The sequence below is a fragment of the Camelina sativa genome, chromosome 13, assembly GCF_000633955.1.
Source record: "Camelina sativa cultivar DH55 chromosome 13, Cs, whole genome shotgun sequence".
In the NCBI taxonomy this organism is placed as follows: Eukaryota; Viridiplantae; Streptophyta; class Magnoliopsida; order Brassicales; family Brassicaceae; genus Camelina; species Camelina sativa.
Window position 1 is genome coordinate 669,191 of NC_025697.1, and position 2,506 is coordinate 671,696.

Below are 2,506 nucleotides of genomic sequence, written 5' to 3' on the forward strand. Positions count from 1 at the left end.
AATCTCACGCATCTTAATGAGAACCATGGAAGAGATCTCCTCAGCGGAAAACTGTTTCTCTTCACCCTTGTAGTTGACTACGATCATTGGTTTCTCAGCAGTTCCTGAAGAGATGATGGTGAAAGGCCACAACTTCCTGTCGCTTTGGACAGATGCGTCACTGAATCTACGACCAATCAACCTCTTTGCATCTGTCAAAATTATACAAAACCAAAAATCAATAGACCGGACACACAAAAATCAAAATCAAAGTGAATCCTAACTTCAACAAATTCACAAGAAGTTCAAAATCATATAATAATTGTACCCAAAACAAAAAAAAAAACAAAAAAGAACATCATCATATAAACCCGAAAAATACGCAATTTAACTCCAACACGAAACAGCGAGAGAGAGATTTAAGAACAGAGTATGTAATAAGATGAGTTTACAAATCAATCAACTTAGACTAAAATTCTTTGGTCAGAGAAGATAAAGATCCTAACTTTTTAACAAATCCACAGGAATAGTATAACGCAAAGAAGTAATTTGACTCATCAAGCCCTAAAAATCATCCTCATACAAACCCTAAAAATTCGTAATTTAACTAAGATGAGAGTATACTACATACCGAAGACAGTGTTAACAGGGTTCATGGCGACCTGGTTCTTAGCTGCATCTCCGATCAGCCTCTCGGTGTCGGTGAAAGCAACGTAAGACGGCGTGGTCCGGTTACCTTGATCATTAGCAATGATCTCAACACGGTCGTGTTGCCACACTCCGACACAAGAGTAGGTGGTACCAAGATCTATACCGATCGCAGGACCTTCTCCTTTACCAGCCATTTTTATCGAGAAACAAAGAAAGATTTAGGTAAAGAGAAAAAGAGACGAAGAGTTTTCAGAGCACAGAAGAGAGCGAGGTTTTTTTTAGGTTTGTGAAGAGAAGAGCATCGGAGCCTTTATATGGGTTGAGACTTATGTTTCCAGAATGTTCCTGTAATGTGGTATGAACCGTTAGATTAAGTTTGGGATTGATCCGACGGTTGTAAAGTGGTGGATAACTTTTTCCAAATCTTAAAGCTGATTTGTTCAAGGACAAGAAAAGGGAAAAAGTGATACTGTCCGAAAACGGAAAGGCGCGTGTGGAGAATTGGAAAAATGCTATAACGTTCATATATGAACGTCGGGTTATCAATTGCCACGTAAGATCTTGTGGCAGAGTTAGTGGGCCTATACGAGATTTTAAAAGCAGTTCATTGGCTGTGTGGGCCGTGTTGAGGCTATTCTTTTACTGATTGGGGGCCTACTTGACTGAGTGTAAAACATGAGTAGAAACAAAATTTTCCATAATGTACTGTCAAACCCGTGGTACTATAATTTTCCATTAAGTACTGTAAAACATGAGTAGAAACAAAATTTTCCATAAAGTACTATAATAATATAGAGGAAGTTATCTAATTTTCAACCCGTGGTGAATAATGTTTATCAATCAGATTACACAATTAAATAGAGGATGTCTATTATTTTTGACCCGTACATAATAATGTTTCTATCTCTTACGCTATTACAGATACTTTCTTATGAAATTATCTGAAATTGTAAGATAAAAAATGCACATACATACATATATAATGTGTATCAGTTGCAAAATATCATGTATTGAATGCAGTTTTGTGCAACTCTTATATAAATGCAACTCTTTAGTTTACCACACTCTAAAAAGTTTGCATTTCTTTTGTTAGTAAAATCCATCATGGTAAAGTAAAAAAAGCCCCTCGTTTAATCTTTGACGTTTGTATATCCAAAACCAGAATGTTTACTTAAGAGCATTACTTAAGAATCGAAGGGCCATGTTAAGCTAGAGAAATCATTACTATTCAAGTACGTATAAGGAAGGCGAATTAAGCGAGATTCTAATCCTAATTAAGAATAAACGAGAGAATATAGAGAACTTTTGATTTTATCCGAAGTCATAATAACTAGGCAAAAACAGACATTGTTCAAAAAAAACTAACCAAAAAACACCACAAAATAGGCTCCATTAAAAAAGCCGTACATAAAAAGTCTTTAAGCGATCAAATGTAAAAGATAGAGAGATAAAGAGAGAGAGGTCAAAGTCCAAAAGATTAGTCGACCTCCTCGATCTTAGGGCCAGCACCGCCTGAAGCAGGAGGAGCATCATCGTCCATTCCAGCGGCACCTGGACCACCGGCTTCACCACCAGCTCCTTGGTACATCTTGGCGATGATTGGGTTGCAGATGCTCTCCAACTCCTTCATCTTGTCTTCGAACTCATCTGCTTCAGCCAACTGGTTACCCTCGAGCCACTGAATCGCCTGCTCAATAGAGTCCTCGATCTTCTTCTTGTCGGCTGCGGGGAGCTTCTCACCGATCTTCTCATCCTGGATTGTGTTCCTCATGTTGTAAGCGTAGTTCTCAAGTGCATTCTTTGCCTCGACCTTCTTCTTGTGTTCCTCGTCCTCAGACTTGTACTTCTCTGCCTCTTGAACCATCTTCTCGATCTC

General features: G+C 38.3%; 2 protein-coding genes across 2 annotated transcripts in view; both read right to left on the reverse strand.

Moving 5' to 3' along the window:
- LOC104737801 (probable mediator of RNA polymerase II transcription subunit 37c) lies at window positions 1-922 on the reverse strand (the record flags this gene model as incomplete). The annotated part of the gene is made up of 2 exons (XM_019234430.1): window positions 611-922; window positions 1-191 (listed from the first exon to the last, which is right to left on the reverse strand). Coding segments are annotated over exons 1-2 (405 nt in total), but the record flags the coding sequence as incomplete, so codon positions are not given.
- Window positions 1,924-2,506, reverse strand: part of LOC104734259 (probable mediator of RNA polymerase II transcription subunit 37e) — a 3,912-nt gene continuing 3,329 nt past the window's right edge. Inside the window, exon 3 of the mRNA XM_010453792.2 lies at window positions 1,924-2,491. Coding sequence (XP_010452094.1) covers window positions 2,108-2,491 — 384 coding nt within the window. The 3' untranslated portion in view covers window positions 1,924-2,107. The remainder of the gene's footprint in view (window positions 2,492-2,506) is intronic.